The 19968-nt window shown below is 40.8% G+C and overlaps 2 protein-coding genes across 2 annotated transcripts in view; one reads left to right on the top strand and one right to left on the bottom strand.

Moving 5' to 3' along the window:
• fancm (FA complementation group M) overlaps positions 1-19915 on the bottom strand; it is a gene marked incomplete at both ends in the record, with an annotated part of 38598 nt that extends 18683 nt beyond the window's left edge. The window contains 4 exons of the mRNA XM_083998584.1: positions 17833-17991; positions 18138-18215; positions 18967-19139; positions 19222-19915. Of these exons, the coding sequence (XP_083854710.1) occupies positions 17833-17991; positions 18138-18215; positions 18967-19139; positions 19222-19915 (1104 nt within the window). The remainder of the gene's footprint in view (positions 1-17832; positions 17992-18137; positions 18216-18966; positions 19140-19221) is intronic.
• Positions 5926-15851, top strand: soul3 (heme-binding protein soul3). Its single transcript, XM_083997818.1, has 6 exons — positions 5926-6203; positions 6283-6522; positions 11717-11811; positions 13153-13294; positions 13407-13590; positions 13723-15851. Exons 2-6 carry the CDS (start codon positions 6285-6287, stop codon positions 13892-13894), a joined length of 831 nt encoding a protein of 276 aa, XP_083853944.1. The 5' UTR covers positions 5926-6203; positions 6283-6284; the 3' UTR covers positions 13895-15851.
• Positions 19916-19968: the final 53 nt, after the last annotated feature.

Raw genomic sequence — 19968 nt, 5'->3', positions numbered from 1 at the left:
TTGTAAATGGTGATTGTGTTATGAAATTGACACAAACCTAAATTATAGTGTGACGCTCGAAGTAGGCCAAAAGGAGGAGGAGGAGGAGGAGGAGGAGGAGGAGGGGGAGGAACAGAAGAAGAAAAAAACAACAATCTAAGCTTTACTTTTTATTCATTTATCGTACACTTTAATGTTTACTGTTTATCTTGTGTCACAGAAAACTGTTATCTACATGAACTATATTCTAAAACACACTCATTGATTGATTTCCAAGAATGTTTCAAAATAAGAGATGAACATGGCCCAGACCACCTGTGGCTGTATTTATCCTAACATCTGTTTTTCTAGAAAGACATATTTTATACTTAAACGCCTTCTTTGTGCCAATATGAACAATAAAACAGAATAGAAAATCAAATTAAAAGGATGCCTCTGTCTGTCTTGAGATGTTATTTCTGCAAAACCTCAGCCTGTCTCTCCCGAGGTGAAACACAAGTGAACCTCACAGAGCTTCCAGAGACAAAAGCGAAGGGTTAAATAACAACCATTAATTCCACTGACCTTTCAGAAAACATCAACAGCCATATCACCTAGCCCTCAGCGCTCTGTCATGATAGTGCGAGGAGGCCAGTCCATCTGGTTGGGTCCATCACTCATTACACATGATATGGTTTGAACCATAGAGACAGATCACTTAACATGCGTTTATCAAAGGAGATTTATTGAGAGACTATGGGGCCAACTGCAGCCTGAGATTAATAAAAAAATAAATAAATTCAGGTTAGAATTTTTCATTAATGCTGAGTAAAAGATAGTGAGATTTCAAGGGTGCATTAATTTTATTAAGGTACGGAAAACCAGAAAATTGTTTGAAGATACTGATCGGTCTGTTACCATGAGGCAATTTGTTATAGTAGGTAATGTGTAGGTAAATGTACACAATAAACATGTTAATATTTCTATCTTTCTCCTTATCTACATTTTCATTTTATTTTGTTTATATTTCATTTACATTATAATTTTTGATCATTTCACATACTGTAGGATACCACATGCAGCTGAGGTTTTTGGTCAATCAAACAGCAAAAGTGATGGGAGGAGATGGAGATTTAATCGCAGTGAAGGTGTTGTGTATTTCTAGGTCAGAAAATACAGGAAGCCTCTAACAGGAGCAGAGGAGGAGAAAATGGAGGCTTAATAGTGGTTACGTGGGAGAGAAGAATGGCTGGGAGGGGAAAATGATGTCCGTCAACACCCGTGAGGTGTGATTCAAACCTGTAGCACAATTAGCAGGATTAGGATCTCCATTCATATTATCGCTTAGGCACATTATCTGCTGTTCAACATATTTCACAACCTCTGATTCAGAGTTATACAAATACATCCTCTGTAAAACCGTGAACAGAATATAAAATAGCTATAAGTCATAATGATCTCAGACATATTGCTTAATATGATAAAATAACTGCTCGTCTCATTTCTCAGATACTTTTTTAACTCTATTTAATAAAGTTAATTTGTTCTCTATCCAACACTTTTGTACAGATTGAACTATTTGATGGATGGCTTTAAGATTCAGAGAAGAAATTCCTCGTCTCAAGAGCAAAATTCTTCATTTTTCTCATTCCACAAAAACACCACAGCCCATCCATACCCATGACAGGTTTAAAGCTTCTATAATTAACATGTGTCTATTTACCTATAACCAGCCTCCTTAGTCTTTGGTGTTTGTATCACAAACTTTCCTGCATGTGCATATTTGAGATGTTGTGCGTGTCAACAAACAACAACAATGAGGGAAAGGGCCACAATCTGGTTACAAAGCCCAATCCGCCCCCCTCCTCTAGTTAATTGACAGGTGGAGAGCAGTGTGGGAATGCATATGCAGCGGTCAGGGCCAGATTATGAGATTACACAGAACCAGATTAGTGAGGTCGCTGTTTTTGTCTGGCTGGAATGTAAAGTGAAATGAGAAAATGTGCAGAGAGAAAACTGTGTGCTGGTTCAACTCGAATTTCACTGTAATTTTCTTGTTTACTACACTTTGATCTAATTGATTTACATGTCGATTAAATTCATCACGTCAGGAGGAGTACTCATACTTCCTCTTTGTCTACCAGTGATGTCAAGACCAGTTTGTTCCTAATGTATTTAATTGTTTACTTGCTTATTTTGTAATTTGTTGATTAAAGCAGATATCAGTGGAATGTTTTTGTTAATATAAGTCCTAAATAGTCCTATTTTCCGTCAGCAATCACTTACATGAAGTATTTCAGCCTAAACACGAGTCTCTCCGTCACTCTGCTCTGCTGTAACCCGAGGAGAAAATTTTCCTTGTGGGATACAAGTGTTATCCAATGAGGAGAGAGAACGGCATGAAGGGCTGTGTGTGCAGCCAAGGGATGCGCGTGAATGTGGTGACGTAGCACGAGGACCAATTGATGCCTGACAAGGGCGGGGGCTGCTAACTCATGGTGCGTTCAAAGAAACTCGTACTTTGTGTTTTTCCTTCCTGTGAAGTCATACCAGTTCGATCTGGTACGAGTTCACGGGTCGGAAGTTACGAGTGGCCGTTATAGGGAACTTTCACAGACAACAGGATGGTAAAAACACGAGCTACGGGTTACCTGGAACGCTACCAAGTCGTAGTTGTGACTTGAAGCTGTAACTTACGGTTTCAAAAGCCTGCCTTGAACGCAGCATTAGCCGAAACGGCCGTGAAGCTGATATCTGCTTTAACTCAGAGGACTCTATTTTTCAAGTCGTGGCTGTTTCTTTGCTGCTGAATGTTACATGGTGCTGAAAAAAAACTGGTGTCAAGAGTGTGATATTACTGTTCTGATACAGGTTTGCAGGGTAGGACAGTTAAGATCAAATATATGAAAATTGTTAAATATTTTATAAATTGAGCATAGTGACAAACACACACTTCACACACTTACTGCTTAAATTTTGCACACAGCAACGGCAAGATAAGTGATGATAAAAATAGAAAAACGTATGTCATTTAATTTTAGTAATGTCTTATCGACACTGTATAAGAACAGGTAAGATGTCACAGGAAGTTTAAATGGTGATGATGAATGATAGACTGATTTAATACTTAAAGGATAATTTTCGTTTTTTACAACCTGGACCTTATTTCTAGCATAAAATATGATCATTCTACTCACCCAGACAACTTTGGTGTCATTTGGAGTTGTTTTGAAGAAATTAGCCCCAGTGGAGCGGCGCGTATATCCGTATAATGCGAGAGCACGGGGCACGCAATGCAGCCTCTAAATAACACATTATCCGCCGCAAAACTCACTCATTTCGCCAATATTTTGTCATGATACACTAGTGCTATTCCCCTCCGAGCCCGTGGTGGCATGTTATCAACATCCGGGGTCTCTAGGTTGACCTACTAACCTCTGATCTGGATGATGTCATCTCCGACCGCTGCCCGGCTCATTCTGATAATAATCATTCTGCTTCGGCATTCAGGTCCATTTTTATCTCAACTAGCCGGAGCTGTAGTGAGTCCAGGTTGAGGAGAGGAAGCCTGTGGAAGCTGAACTTCATCCAGCTGCTCATTTTGTTCTAACAAGTCAGAAACACGCAGAAACGAACCATAGCATTAGCCGTAGCAAGTTAGCCGCGCCGGGTAGCGGTCGGAGATGACATCATCCAGATAAGAGGTTAGTAGTCAACCTACAGGCGCAGCATGTTGATAACATGCCACCACGGGCTCGGAGGGGAATAGCACTAGTGTATCATAACAAAATATTGGCGAAATGAGTGAGTTTTGCGGCGGATAATGTGTTATTTAGAGGCTGCATTGCGTGCCCCGTGCTCTCGCATTATACGGATATACGCGCCGCTCCACTGGGGCTAATTTCTTCAAAACAACTCCAAATGACACCAAAGTTGTCTGGGTGAGTAGAATGATCATATTTTATGCTAGAAATAAGGTCCAGGTTGTAAAAAACGAAAATTATCCTTTAAGGTAGGACCAATAAGGTGCAGTATGGGAATAAAAAAAATAGAGGGGAAAGAGAGAGGAGAGGAGAGGAGAGGAGAGGAGAGGAGAGGAGAGGAGAGGAGAGGAGAGGAGAGGAGAGGAGAGGGGACATGGATGAAATGACAACATCGCTGACAGGAGCCTCACTGAGCATGCCCAGCACAGGCCAACAAGTGATTGGCTGGAAGGCATGGAGCTAAGTGACGTGGTGAATCTGTGAAACAGTCAGTCTGTAGGCAGCTATTAATAACAGAAACTACAGCAAGCCTAACTCATCCCTATATGTCAACAAAGCTTGAGGAAATATTGTTGTGAGTGTTAACGCATGTGCATGGTACAGCTTACCTTGCTATCACTGACACCTATGAGGGAGAAAAATATAAGGAGGTTGCTTTACTAGAATTGAATGTAGATATCTCAATTAGTTTATTATGTGAGAAAAATCTATTATCATTATTATTATCTAGAATAATAAAACACTATTGTTTTGTGAGGGGGCTGTTGTAAATTAAAACGTAATCACAGTCCAGTTGGACAAACAATGGACACATGGACAAACAAAACCCAGTAGTGTTGTAGGTGATGAGATGCATTGATGCAGGGGGGGCCTATTAGCCCCCTGCACTCACCCCCACTTCCCACCCCGAGACTATTGCCAGATCTGTGTGTTTCAGTGTATGTGTAATTGTGTTTCCATGTTTGTATGTCCACATTTACATGGAGCTTCCCCCCCAGAGGCTATAGAAGATTATATAACGGCCTCTCTACGTGCGTGTTGAAGGGTGCAACATGGTGGCTGGCTGTTGCAGCGACACAGATCAGAGGAAATCCTGCCTAGTCTGTCCCCTAGCGCACAAGTTCAAGTTTGTTTATTTTTCTCTGCCTGGGAATTTCTTGTGTTTGTTATCATCCACATTAAGACTATTTATTAGGATAACGAAAGCAAATAACACAGGGGATCACAAGGGATAATTATTTAAAAAGCCCTATTGTTCCACTTTTTTCCATGTCCTTAAAGCTTATTTTGGATTTTTATAGCATCTTACAGTGACTGTATTCCCTCTCCTTTTACAATTACAAAGGCAGCCGTTGCTGTCACGCAGATGTTGTGTGATGTACACACTCCTGACTCACTCCCCGCTGCCTCCCACCACTGAGCGTCCTGTTGTCAGGGCAGTCATCAATTTCTTAAAGGGTCGTGGTGCAAATAGTCACGCAGCAAAGGTGTCACTGTCACAAAAGGGGTGTTACAGGCGCATAAACAACTCCCACTGTTACTGAACACACGCACCTAAAATGAATCCTCATATTAATCTGCGTGTAATCAGAGGCAGGGAGTTAATTTGTGGTGTTAACTAAGGGGAAATTCAAGTGTTTGACACAAGGGGAGGAAATGCATTTGGATGACTTCAAATAATTTGGAGGAAAAAAACATAATAATCATATTGAAATTACATTTAAAAATCTATAAAATAAAAAAAATCGGTGGAAAAACAAGACTAGTTTTTATTGAATCTTCTATTCATCTCAACTTTATCTTCGTATTTATCAGACTTTACTTTTCTTGCATTAAAATTAATAAAGAAAATAACCTAGACATGGACTGATAATAAAACAGTCATTAGTTGCTCTACTATATTTGCCACAGCACACAACATGCAGACATTTGTGCTCACAATACAACGGGTATATAAGGAGACAATAACCACAGATAGAAGTGAAAACTACTTCGGAGATGATGTTGAAGATTCCTGACATGACCGATACTGCTATCTCTTTCTTGTTCTCCTGGTGAAGTGTCCCCGCCTGGGTGAGGGGTTTCGCTTATTTATCATCTCGGGCAGTAGGGGGAGAGGAGAGGAACGGGGAGGGGAGGGGGAGGGTCACGTGGTCCGCCCTGATCGCCTATAAACATCGCATTCACCTCCTGCTACGGCGAGGGGAGGCGTCACGCTGCAGCTCACGACGAGCGACGGAGACGACTTCTATTTCTTGTTTTTAAGCGACTTTAAAGTGCATTTAGCACAGGAGAATGGTCCGGTTCCGTTAGATATTACACGGCGAATGTAAACATGGCTAAATGCACCGGGAAAAGCTTTACCGTGCCTGGTTTCTAGACCAGAAAGTGAAGCCTATACCCTACCGCGGTCCGAAGGAAGAAGATACATTTTTTTTCTCTTCTTGACCGAAGCCGACAGTCAGCGACGACGGTTTGCAAGTAAATTGTTGTTTTTTTGTGGTTTAAAGTGAAACATTTGCGGTGTTTTTCCTCGGTAAGTGTTAAAGCTCACGACTAGATATGGACCGAGGTGGCTGCCAAATGAGCGGCGGTGGTGGCGGCGGCGGTGACGGTAGTGGGCCCGACCGACCGGTAATGATCTCGCTGGAGGATCTCGAGTCTTTTTCGGAAGAGCAGCTGTCAGACTCGGGCACCGGCAGCCTGGAGGAGGAGGGAGAGACCATGGAGGAGGACGATGACCGGCTGCTGCACTACTGGCAGGACGTAGCCAGAGGACACCAAGTGGAAGTTGCTCAAGGTAAATAAAAGGCTGAATAATGCAACCAGATATAAGCTACTTTACTTTGTTGGATATAAATAACTGAATGTTTTTGTTTCAGCTTGCTTCTTTTTCTTTCTTTCTTTCTTAAAACGTGTTTCACTTGTGTTACTTTTCATCAACTTCCTCAAGGAACACCAGTGTACACACTGACCTAGTTTTTAACGAGGTAGGCTACATAGTTCCTGGCAAAACATTCCCAGTTCTTCAGACAGCCACATATTGCAAAACGTTGAACTGTGCTGTTATAATTAATTAAATGAATGAAATGTAGGGACACTAACTTTGGAACAGAGAGTCATGAAACTGATTATCTCCGATTTTTAAAGGACCACGCTGTTATATGACAGCAACTACTGCACCAAGTATACAAAGAGTTGTTTCCTTCAAGCATGGTCATGGGACCTCTAGGGGTCTCTGGAGGGATTTCTAATGGGTTCCAGTGAGAGGAGAACCAGCTCTGTTATTTTCATCGACATTTGCAAAATAACAACAAAGTCAATGTGTTATTTCAGCTTGCAGAGCCTGTAATTGGCTTTTGATTATTGACAGAATTTGTGCTAATGGGGATATGTTGTCAATTGTATACTTTCTTGAAGAGTATTAACTGGGAACAATTGGGAAAGTCATCATCACAGAGCATTTAGTGGCCATTTAACTGTAGTGTTTACAATAGCCATTGAATGTAAATGTGAGCTAATCAGGATATGGGGTTTGTAAGGCAGTCTAAAACGCTCTAATGGACTTAACAGTGTAACGTCAGCAATACTGGCAGTGATATTACTGCTGGCGTATGTACGAATACTAGAGTTTGGGGTGTCTAAAACTCAACAAATTCAATAGATAACGGCTGATGAAATAATATACATTTACTTATTTTATGGTGTGTGGTTGTCAAAGAGATAGCGAAACGATTTATATCTGCGCAATATGACAACCTCCGCCATTTTCTTAGCATTGGTTCTGTGAATGGTTTAATACTGTTCATAGTTTGTCTGTATTAACTACAGTATGGAATATTTAATGAAGTGGTAACACATCATATGTTGATGAAGCAATTAATGAAAAAAAAAAAGAAACATTGACTTGTTGCTACCATATATACACTATACCTATTTGAGGATAGTATAGTAACTCTGTTGTCTTTATTGTCTTGATTCTTACCTAAAATTTGTAAGGTGAAGCTGACAGGATACAGATTGGTTCTGTTTAAATTACTGCTGGGACCACCTTATTTTGTTTACTTCATTGAGGTAGCATAGCATGAGTTTTCTGTTGTTTTGTAACTGTAGCTTAGTAACTGATTTGCAACCCCCGACCTGAAAAAATGGTCATTAGACCAATGAGTGGAAAAAAATGTTCAAACAAAGATCACTTCCTGGACTCCCTTCTCAATTAGAGGTGCTCTTTGGAGAGGGACATAGGAGACGTTAAAACAGAGGAAAAACTCCAAGGCATTCTCTTTCAATCCATGCCTTTATTTATCTGGAATTGTCACAATGACATATTAAAAATAACTCTGATAGTTTCAGCCTCCAACCTTCATCAGGGAGTCTGACTAGCATGCAGTTGTGCTATACCTTTCGGCAGCACTGTTGCAGTATAGAACATCTCCACTCTGTATTTCTAATTCAGGATGTTTAATTTTAAGTGCCAACATTGCACAATTTGTGGCTTCAAGGGTCTGATTTTACCCTACAAGTCCAGACCTTGCGCGCAGCTGGAGACGGCAACAGCAGTTGTTCTGAACTCTGGAACCTTCCAAGTCATTGCTAATCACACAGGTTGAAGACACAGACCTGGACAATGCACTGAGATAAGATAAACGTCATCATTTAAATTCCTGATGAACAGCAATAAAAATGCTGTTTTCAAAACACGTTTCAGATACGAAATTTTGCCTTGTCGGACACACAAAAATCGGTAAACAAGTGAACATCAAAGCCCTCTATATAAGGTCAAATTAAAAGAATAGTATAAGACAGGGTTGATTGAGGTCTCCCTAAAATGAAGCAGTGTTTACATGCAGCTCTTGTCAGCACTGTGACCTGTCTAAGACCATCTAGTGGTTGAAGATAAGTGTTCTTCCCTGAAACTGTTTCTTTAACCATTTTTTGGTTGGTCAGTTGATCTTCTCTCTGACTCTGTGGGTGCCCGGTGAGAATCCAGTAACACATGCTGGCACATCCTTGTTCCTGTGCCCTCAGACCACTGCACTAATTGAGGCTTAGTACAAAATCATTTGCTGGGGCTTTCTGACTCAGGGGGGATTAAATAGTTACCTTGCCTGCACTGGTACTGAGGTTGTAGTGTTAAGTCCTGCACTACAATGCTATTGCTCAGGACACATGCCAAGGCCACAGTATAAACTCCTTTACTCTAATTGGGATGGGGACAGATGAAGTGGGGTGAGGTTGGTGTTCAGCTCGTCTACAAGCTGTTGAGTATGTTAAGCTATTAGAGATATTATATAGCTACTAGTAGCTACTTAATATTTGTTTTTAAATCAGGTACTCCAAAAAAAAAATCACAATATATACTACCTACACAGTTTTGGTGGTATGCATGGCAACAGGTATCATTGTAGCTTGTGAAATACAAATCTAGGGCACAAAAACCATTGATATATGTTTCTATCTTTGACTCTAGCAGCACAGTCATTAGATACTGAATGAAAGTCCTTCTCAGACAGTATGATTTCCATGCTTTTTACGCTTTTTACACTATTTACTGGAAACAAAGATGATATTCACAATGGCTCATTGCAAAGTAAAACGAGGTCAAAGGTGCAAATATCATCAGCTGATGTGGGAGCACTAAAGCCGTGTAGCTTGTAAACAAGATGACATTTATTGCTCCAAAGATGCAGGCCGAGAGCTGCAATCTCAAATGGTCATCACGCCGCATTCTTTTTAATGAGACATCAATGAACACCAAATGAAAACTAAAAGAACAAAATTTCCGTGCTCACTACTACAAACCCAACTGCATATTGGTCTCTCAGCAGCACTAATCTGTTGTGACTACACAGATTTTTTCCCCCCTGTTTTTTGTCAGTGTGTTTGAAACAGATTAACTGAAAACAAGTGTTTGCATGTGCATTTGGTTTGTTTCCATCAGCATATGGTGGTTTTGCTTTGCCACTGGAAGCAAGTCTTAATATTACAGAAACCGTCAACACCCTGCAGTGGATGACCAAGTATGGACATGTAGCATAATAGGTCTAAGTCTTGCCACATGCAAAACAGTTTAATTACTCATGGAGCCTGTCTAGACCACTCAGGTATTTACATGTTCATTTACATTTTTGCTCATAATTTAGTCTTGCATAACTTCCCGCTTCTGCACTTTCACACCTGTTTCCCGGTTGTGCATTAAAACAGGAAAAGCCACAAATTGAATACATACTTTTCACTTATTAGGTAGAGATGAACAGATGCATCATTAAAACTCTGATCTAGTATTTGTTAAAAAAAAATATATCAATGATCTCTATGTAGATGAAACATACCAACAGGGTATTCTTTTCACAAAATCTGTATTCATTTAAGGAAATTTGTTTTTTTCCCCCTTTTAACCCACAGCTGTGCAATTTCAAAACTGATGACTCTCCCCACATATTCTTGTTATGCTTTGTGAAGAGTGTGATGTTAGCTAAGGTGACATCCAAAGCTCAATGGAAATTTAGTATAAGGATTTTTTTTTAAATTAAATGATTGAGCTCATAGGTGAGAGAGAAAGATCCAGACGTGTATGCGACTGCAGGCCTGCACAGATTAGAAACCCCAGGCACAAAAACAAGTGTGTGTGTTGACTGAGCATGTTGACTGTTCTGCCTCAACACTAAGCAGCTCTGGAGGAGCCGCCATAAAAAACGGGTTTGCTTATGTGTGCAGTACTTGCCTGCATGTGTGGATAACCAGGCAGTGCTTTTAGGCTGCAATGCGTTTTTCTATTTCCTTTCCCTCCCCGACAATCTAATTGAAGATACACACATGCTGGTTAAAGGATCATATTTTATTGTCAAAAGTTAATGCTAATCATCCAACCTGAGCAAATCCCCTAATCAACAGATACAGTGTTTCTGATTGAGATTAGATATACACAATTGCAAATGCTCACGCCGCAACCATCAGCTTTGCTTTTTGTCAAAGGATTGATCACCTAAATATCACAGATTCCTCTGACCCAGTTGTCCCCAATGGTATTGATTTACAGAATGTGATTAAATTGGGTTCACCTTGAGTGCCTCGTATTTGATGGTTCGGCAGTGGAACATTATGCTGTTATTTAATCTAACAATGTGATAAGAGAGGCTGTGCATTTATCCTGTTAAGGTTTGAAGCAGCGACTGGTTTGTAAGCATTGCTGCTACAAATCCCCTGCAGTGTTATGCAGCAGGGTCCACTCACTACTTTGATTTTGAACATGTGCAGCTGACCTAAAATATCTGTAACATAAGTGTGATAAAAGAACCTGTGACAGGGTTCCCTTTTCTCCTTCAATCAAAACTGAAGGTCAACAGTTTATGTTGATACATAAAATACAGCAAGAGCCACTAACTGGTCACTACTGTAGTGCATCTCTCTTAATACCAGTCTATACCTGGCCCAGGGCAGCTTTAGTTCTCTCCATCAGCTCTAATAAACATTACTCTCTGCGACATCCTGGCACAGTGTTCTGTCCATCTGACAGCCTGCCAGCAGATTACTGGAAATGAGGATGTTTTATATGGATTAGACAGAGGTGACTGCAAGTGATGTGAGTGGAATAAAGTTATATGGAAGTACTGGTATATGCACTGTATGTGCACTGTGAGTATTTGAAAAGTTGTATAGTCTCTGCCTTAGCGTATTTTGATGGTGTCAACATGCAGGCCTAAAAACAAACAGTGTCGGCAAAAGAAGCATAATTGCATAGCGTGAATGGCTAAAAAAAAACATCTGCTTTCTTCTCTGGACTAATATGCAGCCAAAGTTTGCATCTGATTAAAGGGTTTAACAGTCCTTTTAAAACACAAACATACCAGGATGTCATTGAACACATAAAAAAACGAGAGGAGCAGATAATTTGTTTGCTTCTCTAAAAAATGTTTTAGTTTGTGTTTTTTCATGGTCCATTTTTTTGACAGTGGTTTAAACTGACCAAGTACTGTTTGTCTATCTGTTGACAGAGATGTCAGAACCCATTCAGCTGCTTACCAGCAACAACCAAGGACGCAGCCCTCGGGAACACATCCCTTTCACTCTCCTCTCACGCAAAGAGAAGGTATCTGCTTCCACCACAACAAATGATTTCATCCGGGGAGAAAAGAGAACATCTCAGTGAAGACAGTTTATTTTAGAAAAATATATCCCCACCTGGGACTAGATATATAAATTATGACATTGCCCAGTCTTAAGTTGTAGTAGTTGTAGTAGAACTAAATGCAGGAAACAGGAAAAGATCAAAAGTGGAGCAGCAGATAAAATCAATGTTGCATTGCATGATTCAACATGAACACAGGACTAACTTCATGATGAGATTAAATATTTTCTTGGATGGAGTCCTTATTTCTGCTGTTCCAGTTAAATTTGATTTAGTTGGTTTTTTGTTCAGTTTAGATAACACGTTTCTTGTATGTGAACATGCGTGGGTAGAGGTACAACTTTATTTTTATTATTCTAACCATTAAAGCAGAAGTAAGCGTTCTGGTCGTTTTGGCTAACTTCGTTAGTTAGCAGCCCCCGCCCTCGTCATGGATCTATTGGTCCTCGTCCCTACGTCACCACATTCATGCGCATCCCTTGGCTGCACACACAGCCCTTCATGCCGTTCTCTCTCCTCATTGGATAAAGCTTGTAGGATACAAGGAAGTATACAAGACGTTTTCTCCTCGGCTTACAGCAGAGTGACTGACAGACCCGTGTTTCGGACCAAACACTCTATGTAAGTGATTGCCGTCAGAAGATATAACTATTTAAGACTTATATTAACACAATTATTCCGCTTACTTCTGCTTTAATTGCTTGGTGTAAAATACCGGGTACACTTAACAGCAACTCTGTAAACCTTTTACACCTGGTAGAGTACATACAATGACATCAAATAGATCAGGCCTCTAAATCAATCAAGATTGAGGACAAGACCAGCGATCACACAAAGTTCTTCTGTGTGAGTATACTGTAGGTCGGCTACTTATTTTTGACAAGATGACTATGTCACTCGATACAATAAGCCTTTTAAACTCCTTAAGGGACCGTATAAATAAAGAGGGCTAATTGGTTTAACTTGAGTTAATGAGTTCATTAAGAGTTGGCTGGACACCCCGGTTAAACAAAGGTAAGTCATGGTGCTCTATTCTTAGAGCAGGTTTCAGTGCAAACAGCACGTTGACAGAAAGCAGACCTAAGCAGTGGGTCTTACACCTGAGCTGCTGAGCAGACAATGAAGCCCACCAATCATAATCACACAACCACTCTTGTTTCAAGTTTGTAAATAGTCAATTGGGAATTGTATAGATTGGATAAGATGGATAGCCTCCTATTAGTCATAACACTTACTGACATTTTAACTCATGTCAGCACAGTGATCGCCCTAACTGTGTGTCTTTGTCTTTTTCTTTCTCAGTGTGGAGAGCTGCTCTATGAGAAACGCAACTATGAAAAAGGCCACTGGGCTTGTATAACACTGCGTGAGGAAACCTACGAACAGAGCATCTGTTATGGTTTCATGAGGATAATGAGATACATCTGCCAACAGAACTCCACAGGTGAGTCCACAAAGACACACAATCCCAGCTTTGTCCTCTTGTTTTCATTTGTTCATCATTTCTAACACCAGCCTGACTGGTAATATTGACTGTTGCCATGTTCTTCATCCAGGTAACTACTTGGGCATGACACTCCCCATCGTCACAGTGATACGCACAGATGAGAACCAGTCTGTGATCTCCCATGATGTCACAGTGGCTTATTACCTCCCTGCTGTGCATCAGGCACAACCCCCACCACCTGAGGACAGCGAGATCGTTATAGAGATCTGGCCCGCCACTGTTGTATACACAAGGTCAGTGGAGATCGAAATAAAACACGATCAGTTCCACTGTACTATGCCTACATCTCTGCACCCTAAATTCTGTGAATGAGCCATCAGTAGCGCTAGAATTAATGATCGGCTTGCTTATTTTTCTGCTTTCAGGCCCTTCACCGGTCCCACCAATGAAGTGACCATCATTAACCAGATCAATACCATGGCGGAGGCGCTGGACTCTCCGGGAGAGTGCGTCAACGACTCGTTCATCGTGGCCGGCTACACCAACCCCGCTCACAGCAACCGTCAGAATGAGATCTGGTTCCTAGAGCGACACTGAGGGGACGAGAGGATTAAGCAGCATACTCCTATCTGTGACCCTTGAGCCTCATAAAGACTCCCTTTACACTGCCCCAGCTCAGCTACAGCCTCAGGTGCAACATCCTCTGTAGTCATCACCTCTACCTGAAAACACCCACCAGCTCTACACACTCCAGAGCAGTCGGATCTTCATTAACAAAAAGAAACTTAGCCCTTAACTTTACTCTCAGTGACTTCTCATTCATGTTCATTTACATAGATTGTCATCTCACTCATAAAAACTACCCAAAGCACTGCCATACTCTCTCATGGACACAACCCAGATGCTAAGTTGAAGCGTAGCATTCATTTCCTGCTCTGAGACGACTCAAACCTTTCCAGCGCTCTCTTGTTAAAGTGTAATCACAGTGACCGTTGGATAATGTCAGAAACATGCAAGAGCCTGTGTTTTCCCCCAGTGAGAAACAGGCTCCCAGTGGACATGCAGCCTTATTGTGCTCCTTTTGTTTGTTGCACAGCCACAGCGTCTTGTCACATGGGGTAACGGTCAATGCAGGAAAACAACAGGAAAAAAAACTAAAAACAATTTCTCTGTCATTCTCTAGCTTGCTGAGACGATGTCAACTCTGTCATTATTGATCCGCTGTTTATGTGATGCCAGTCATACTGCAATTTTCTCCTTTAAAAAAAATAAGTGCAATATTAATCAGATAACCAACCATTAACCAGTAACCCAGTTATTACAGTTCCCAGGCTGTTAACCTAACCTAATCTAAGGCTGTTCTGTAGCAGTTATTGTGGGTTTGAAAAACTGCATGCAACACAACTTTATAAACAACACCCAGACCAGAACTAGTGGTTTGAACCATAAATAAGCTCAACACAATAGGTGATCATAATTTAGAACGAAGATATGAATGTACGGCCACAGGGGGGGGGGGCGAAGACATATGCCACACATCTACAAACCAAACGCTGTAAACCCACTGATTTTACTGCTGAATGACAATCAGAAAGTACGTCTATATTGTGTGCATCCGATTTCTCTTACGAAAAGGATGCAATGAATTCAATGCATTCCTCATGTTTTCAGCCGCTTTCACACACAGGAATAGTTACCTCTTTACCTCTTTCTCATGCTCTTTCTACTTGCTACTCGTGTGTCAATGTTGGTGAGTACGCATTCACTTCTGTATTGCAAAAGCCACTGCTGCTAAGTAGAGACAACGCAACTGAGAAAAATAGAGCGCAGAGAAAATCTCTGTGATGATTATACTCTCTCTCTTTTTTTTTTTTTGAATAGACAAAAGTTAAATTCTGTTTTTAGTTCAAACTGTTTTAATGTTCTACCACAAATCTAATGAAGAGTCTATGAAGTCAGAGTATGTATATCTTCACTATATTTTTAAATAAATACACACCAATGCAATGCAACCAAGACAGTGTGTGTCAAACCAGCTACAGTAAGAGTTCACAGTAATGTACGAAGGTTTCTGCTTTGGCAATCTACGTTGAACTGGCTTTTATGTGTGCCAGCAAGGACAAACTGGAAGTGAACTAGCCAAATCATCACTGTGTCAGCATTTTTATCAAGACAGGGGCATCCTATTAATGGTAAGTTAGGCAGCTCAGATGGTGAGAAGAAAAATATGGTTAAATCTTATTTAATACACAAAAACTATAAAGAAACTGACAGATAAGTAAAGTTAATTATTGGGTTGGGAAGGTCGCACAGTTTGGTTGACATCAAAACACTCAAATCCAAAGAATTTATTTTGCATTTAATGATTTACAAGTTGATCTCTGACAATTGTAGTGTGTAAACTTGCAAAGCCATGATACATGTAGGTTTGTTTTCCCTCTAAGAGCCTGGTTATATGGGAACATCAAGTGTGAGGATTTAATTTGTTTTTCTTTCTTTTTGCTTATTTTTTGTGTGTGTTTTGCATAAGTGTGCTGTACTGTGAAAATGCAAGTGCAACAGCAACAAGAGCTACTGTGGTTTACTTTGTTCAATAAAAATGTGCTCGTCTCCTGTCTTTTGAAATCTACAGTGATGCTTGGTTTTATTTACTTAGTTATGTGTGTCACAGAGAAATAAGAAAAGATCTAAACCATTCAAATCAATGCCCTTGACAGAGTCCCAGAAGTAGGTTTTGAATGGTGGACTATAGGTGATGAGATATATCCCTACAAATATAACACTTGTAGTTTGAGCTACATACTCTACGGTAGGCTTAGGAAGTTGTATTTCAGACTAGTCTCTCTGTCGGGATTCTCTCCCTGAAGGGATTCTTCATTTTTATGGGATCAAATGTAGCAAACAAACAACAGGGGTCACACCCTAGTTTGTTCTAGGATGTGTAGCATAACCCATTTCACAAGAACAGCCAGTGCTCAGTTACTGTTGTGTAGTAACATGATGACCTCTCAGAAGAGGGACCTACACACACACATACATACTACAGTGGTGTTCATTGCACAATGCAGTACACTGTGTACAGTATCTAATGGAGATACAGCTTGAAATAAGAATTTGTTGAGCAGTCATAAATGCATGCATTACATTTTATTAACATGTCAAATAGTATTCATGTTGAAATCTGTTTCAAGTACAGGTTCCTCTCACCTTCATCACAAATATGTGTATTTGTCTAAATTAATAATATATTTTCTTTATGGACATATTACTTTGAATTTATGTGGAATGCCCCTAAAATTGCAACCCTAAATTACACCATCAGTTTCCATTACAGGACAGGGTGTAAACTTTATGATGGATGTTTCAGCACCAGTGGCCTACTTGCTCACTGACATTACACGCAACATCTGAAAAACCTTTGTCTATGCTCAATCAAAATCACTTTACTGTGGCATGGGAGAGGAGAAGGCTACTTTCGTACTTATATGGACAAATACATGCCTCTGTCTGAAGGCAAAAAAAAGGGATCAGCAACAAAAACTACGCCCAAAGATGTTGTCTGTATGACTGGTTCATTTTTCAGATTTGCCCAGAAATCATTAAATTCCACCTGAATAACTGCAGTAATGTTCATTTTACACCTGACTACAGAGTTGTCTCTAATTTGTGGGCTGTCTGGTTAAATAAAGGGAGGCCAATGGGGCATGAAGGTTAACAAGCAGGCTGCAGACGCCCCCCAGTCAAGAGGTAATATGAAGGTGAAAAATGAAAGTCAAAGTAACCTGGGAAGAGTTGTGACTATTGCTACAAACAATCCAAGACAAATCAACATATCTAAACTTTCAAACACGTGTCACATTCCAGCTGTCCAGCCTCAGGAGACAGATGAGCTGAACAATACAGTACACACACAGGCAGTGAACCAACCCTAAAGGACTGACAGTCTGTTACTAATGTGGACAGATCTACAACACTGAAAGCCAGACCACCAAGTGTTATAAGATGCTGCTTTCAAGACAAATCAATCCATTTAATATTAACTGACCCAGTTAAGAACAACACAGCTAAAAAAGAAATTCATGTGATGAAAAGAAAAAGGCTACAGCTGAACTATTCTTGAAACAGAGGCAGGCAAACAGTGACCACAAGATGGCAGCAAAGCAGGGGAAAAATAATAAATCACACAGTTTGTATATGATAAAACCAAACCAAATGTATTCAGCAGGGAAGATTGACGAAGATTGAATATAAAACTAAGTTTTGTCTAAGTTGAAGGTGCATCATCAGCTTGTGTGTTTGTGTGTTCATCACTGACACAAATCTGACTAAAACTGAAAGACACAAACATGAATTAGTAGATTAATTAAGTATCAGCAAGGAAGAAATACATCCTTGGTGCTTGGCATTGTATGAAAAATGTGCCTTTTGGAGCTACCCTTCACTCTGACTGCTAAATCTGAATTAATTTGTGGGGGGGGGGAAGCAGCATCTGAAAGGTGCTTTGCTAATTATGATGCATCACTGCATGGGCCTACCTGCAGGTAACGCTCCTGGTAAGCGGAGAGGGCCTCTCCCGGAGGAACCACCACTTTCTCCACGCTGCGCTGATGGGAGTGAGCCCGGATATCTGGACTTTCTTCTGAACGCAGTTCGATGTGGGAGATGAGCAGGTTGGAGATCACCGCCTGCACCGCCTGCAGGGATGGAGTAACAGAGAAATGGTTGAAGTGGCATCAGATTCAAAAACGATTAAATCGAGGTTGAAAAAATATAAACAGGGCATGTTGAACTAAAGAGACAAAATAATTTACAGGTAAGGATAGTGTTTTATTGCTCCTACCTTTGTATCTCCACCTGGAGTTGCACTTAGAGCCAGGATGCGAAACTGCAGCGTCTGGCTCCCGAGCTGTCTGATCACCTGAGAAAGCAGAAAACATTAGATTACTACAAATATTGTATTTATTTAATGAACTAGAAGTGTTAGAGTGAAAATACTGAAAGGCCTCCTTGCTAGAAAATAGAAAATGCTATTAGAGAATATTTTATTTCACAAATGTGGATATAAATCATGCAGGAAGTTTTCTGGAATCAACTGAGAAACTAAATGGAAAAATAATTTTGGCTGGTCCAGTGAATTAAAATGACTTTAAAATGGTACTCCATCACACTGATTCACAAACCCTACAAGAATTGCCAGCAGTTATAACAGTTATAGCTAAAGCACCTTCACTGCTGTGCCCAAATGATGGACTGAGGGAAGATAAAGAGGTTTGACCTCAGCCTCCGTGCTCTGTAATGCACTTTTTAAAACCACCTCTCACATAAGGGTGAGTGTTACTTAATGAAGAGATGTTCTGAGTGGATTATCACTTTACAATCACTTTATTGCAGGTTCACGATAATTATTGGCCTCTGATCGGATCTGATCTCAGCGCTAAGACTCCAGTTTTGTGTTTTTTATGTTTATGTGCTGTTGTTTTGTTGTTGTTTTTATAGTATATTTGAATTATTCTTTACAATCACTGTGGTACTGTCATTGTTGGTGGAACAATATTTCATTTTTTATGGTGCATAAAAAATGACAAATAAAAAATCTTGTAGTCTTCTAAATAGTCAGCAGTGATGAATAACTGAAGCCAGCTGTGATCACCAGTGGAAGGATTGTGTACCTGACAGAAAGCGTGGTTTCCAAGTGCTTTGTGGGCTTCATCGATCACCACACACTTGACCTGCTGAGCCGGGCAGGTGTCTCTGGTCAGATCGTTCACCATCACATGAGGGGTGAGGAAGAAAACGCGCTTGGTCCTCCACAGCCCCTGCCTCTGTTTTGCTGCTGTGCTACCTGTGAATTTTAGTAGTTGTGTTGTTAATAATAGCTTAAATGTGAAAGAGGTATTTGTGACATGTATTTTTTTCTTTTTTACCTGTCAACTCAGCCATGTGTTCCTGTGGTATCCCCATCACTTTATAACAGGCCTCGATCTGTTGTGCCACCAGGGGTTTTGTGGGGGCCATGAACACAATCTTCCCCGTTGGATACCAGCGGTAGAAGTTGTACATAACCACAGAGGCAATAAAGGTTTTTCCCAAACCAGTGGGAAGACACACCAGTGTGTTTTGAAACAGGGCGGCCTCTGATATCTTCAGCTGGTACTCCCTGATGGGGTAGTTAGTGGGGTAGATCCATACCTTAGCTGAGGAGCTGTCAAAGCCAGGGAAGTCTGGGTATGTCTGCACACCTGACAAGCTGGGAGAGAGGGCTCTACTCTCTGCTCCTCCAGGGTTGTCATCTTGAATAAAGTTTGCATTGTCAAGCTGCAGAGACTTTTCAGCTTCGTAGACAGCAATCAACATGAGATCATCGTCGTCATCTCCATCTTCAAAAGCAGGTGTGGGGGCCTCTGTCCTCACTGGGGTCTGTGATGTGTTTACAGACCCCTGGCCTATTTCGGTCCATAAAGGATTTCGAGGAGGGTGTGTTGGGGCTACCTGAGCACTGCTGCTTGGGGTTGTTCTGCGCCGTCGAGCGTCATCTTTCCTCGGTTGAGCAGAGTTGTTTTGGGGAACGGCGGCTCCCCAAGTCTGGAACAAGGTCCTCTGATGTGAACCAGTGCTCATTTTCTTCAGCCGTGGTGGAAAACAGTGAGAAAAAGTGCCATGTGCCCAGCAGC

The sequence above is a fragment of the Trachurus trachurus genome, assembly GCF_905171665.1.
Source record: "Trachurus trachurus genome assembly, chromosome: 22".
Classification (NCBI taxonomy): Eukaryota; Metazoa; Chordata; class Actinopteri; order Carangiformes; family Carangidae; genus Trachurus; species Trachurus trachurus.
This window is presented reverse-complemented; position numbering and strand designations above follow the sequence as displayed.

Bases quoted from the DNA above. Each gene is read 5' to 3' on its own strand.
- soul3 (XM_083997818.1), top strand. From the start codon at position 6,285: ATGGACCGAGGTGGCTGCCAAATGAGCGGCGGTGGTGGCGGCGGCGGT. The intron at 13,295-13,406 runs GTGAGTCCACAA...TTCTTCATCCAG, and splicing joins CTGCCAACAGAACTCCACAG to GTAACTACTTGGGCATGACA. The intron at 13,591-13,722 runs GTCAGTGGAGAT...TTCTGCTTTCAG, and splicing joins GCCACTGTTGTATACACAAG to GCCCTTCACCGGTCCCACCA.